The 2,580-nt window shown below is 37.1% G+C and overlaps 1 protein-coding gene across 1 annotated transcript; it reads right to left on the bottom strand.

Annotated features, from left to right (window-relative positions):
* Window positions 1–579: 579 nt before the first annotated feature.
* Window positions 580–1,821, bottom strand: LOC126595549 (uncharacterized). Its single transcript, XM_050261829.1, has 2 exons — window positions 1,649–1,821; window positions 580–1,316 (listed from the first exon to the last, which is right to left on the bottom strand). The coding sequence occupies exons 1-2, from the start codon at window positions 1,767–1,769 to the stop codon at window positions 826–828; spliced, it is 612 nt and encodes a 203-aa protein (XP_050117786.1). The 5' UTR covers window positions 1,770–1,821; the 3' UTR covers window positions 580–825.
* Between the last annotated feature and the right edge of the window lie 759 nt (window positions 1,822–2,580).

The raw sequence follows: 2,580 nt of genomic DNA, 5'->3' as shown, positions 1-2,580 counted from the left end.
TCACTTGATACACCTTAAAAGTGTAATATCGTCATTTTCTCGCCTATAAACCCTTAACATTTAATATAGATTGCGAATCTAACGTCTAATTTAATCTCCAAAGTTAACTTACACTATTTCTTATGAAAAACTACTAATTTATCCTCCAAAGTTAACTACTAATCTACCTTCCAATATGTATTACATGCAAGTACCGTGACTTAAATTGACGGAAAATTGAATATAGTAGTTTTGACTATAATATTAGGGATGCAATTGGCATATTTTTATAATTCATTTTTCTGAAAAAAAAAATAGTTTAAGGACCTAATTTTCACTTAGATGATTGCTTGGATGTACTAATTAAATTGGCAATTCATAAGACTGAAGTTTTTAAACAACTCCAAGCTAATTTACAAGGGCTATACAACACTTTATATGCATATGCGTGCATACAATTGATAGAAAGCAGATAACTTTCGGAAGAATTTAGGCAAGCATATAGGCAACTTAGTCCCATTTCTTCATTGATACTAGGAATATTAATTCCAATATCTTTGTGGTTGCAGTATTGGATTAGTCTTCCGGTGAGATTCTACGTTATATGAATTCTGGTGAGATTAGTATTTGATAGCGGTTGATTCGTTTCAAAGTTATTCCAAGACAAGCAGTAGAAGCCTACAAGCAAAGGAAATCCGACCAACATGCGCAACTAGCTATTCCAAGAACGTAATTAAACACGCGAGAAAACAACCAACAAAGTAGTATCTATCCGCCATGAATGAACAGAAAAGGCAATCCAACAGCTGCAGCCACCGCATGTTCCAATCCTAAGCTTCATTACGATTATATCTCAGAAGAGGAATCAGAAGAGGAATCGGAAGAGGTATCAGAAGAGGAATCGGAAGAGGTATCATCCAATGAGGATGGTTCACCTCTCTCCACTCGTGCCCTGGACATTTCAGCCATTTCTCTCTGTCTTACCCTGATTTGCTCCACTTCCTCGTGGATTGGGTACCCATGTTTCAGACGCGCATAACACCGCCTATAGGGACGAGCATAAGAGCGGCCATGAAGGCAGACGTTACCCACAAAACCACAAGTCCTACACATTAGTATATAGCCCTCTCCAACTTTAGTTACGCCCAACGGGACACTTTCCCGGTAGGGACACAGATATTGGTGGTGGCCGTCCATAAGGCAAACTGCACAATGCTCATTCTGAGAATGGCATTTCTTAGACTCACGGTAACGTTTCTTCTTTGCAGTAGGAGTATCATCATCAAGTTGGAGTTTACTCATAGAGCTTTCGACAGCTTTCGTTTCTTTCTTCTCATCTGTTTGTTGCACATAAATTAATTAATACTAGATATATTTACTCAGCTAATTAACAGGTCAAATTAAGAGAGCCACCAAAAATAGATACATATTTTCAATATAAAAAGGGAATTCTATCGAAACAAAAAACTAGGCATGTAATTAATTTAAGGGTAATTCTCGCACAGTGACGAAAAACAGCAAATTTTTGTTTGATATGTTTCGTCAAACGCATATATTTTGGGTTTAACAGCAATTAAGCTGCAACATTTTTGGTTAATATGCAGAATTTACAAACCCTAAAACAGAAACCAAACGCATATATATACACCAAGACAAATCCGGATCTCACCTCGGAGCTCCGCCGGTTGGGCTGGATTCTTCCCCCGCCCGGACTCTGATCGCGCGAGCCAATTGGCCCTGCCTCCGCCTCCGCCTCCGCACTTGGCGTCGTCTCTGGGTACCCGGATCATGGCTTCGTCTGTGCGAGAGAGACTCAGAGAGATTGCACGAGTTTGGAGATTTACCTTTTAGGGTTACGCTTTTGACAAAACAATGAAATTACCCTTATACACACCAACTTATTCCACGTCATTTGACCGTCCGGCTCTTTATATAAATAAAGGATAATGTTAGAAACACTAAAATTTTAAATCAATACATTAATCAACGCTTAAGTAATGTCATAATCATTAACCACCATATCATTTGGTTTAAAAAATTTAATCTTACTATCATTACCAAAAATAAGGTATCAATCATTTCTCCATCTACTTAAGTGTGCTTAACGGGGTGGGTTTAAACAAAACCCATATCAATTTTTAGTGACTTTTGATTTTTGAAATAGGTCCAATTTTTAGTCCAATTGGACCCATATCAAAAGACCCCTATAACCAAATTCCCTAACCATCTTGTCTTTGTGCCTCCCCAAATACTCCTTTGTTGCATTGGAGCATGCAGTTGTAACTACCACCTACTTGTTATTCTTAAATTAGCAAAATTTACATACCCCAAAAAATCTAGACTAGTCTGAGTCGTTTGTCTCCAGAAGAAAAGTTAGCGAATCGTAACAATACACACACACATATATATATAGATGTACATATATATACATATACAAACGACTATATATATGTTAAAGAGGTGGCCATCTAGTAACTAGCCTTCACGAAAATTAAAACAAATTAAAACAAATAGAACGCCGTTCTAAATCTTGTTGAAACAAGCTAGGTTAACTAAATATTAGAGAAAAGCAAGAGAAATCATAAATAAAACAGCAGCTAA

Source organism: Malus sylvestris, chromosome 13 (assembly GCF_916048215.2).
Source record: "Malus sylvestris chromosome 13, drMalSylv7.2, whole genome shotgun sequence".
Lineage (NCBI taxonomy): Eukaryota > Viridiplantae > Streptophyta > Magnoliopsida > Rosales > Rosaceae > Malus > Malus sylvestris.
Note: the sequence above shows the minus strand (reverse complement) of the source record. Positions and strands in the feature narration are given on the sequence as shown.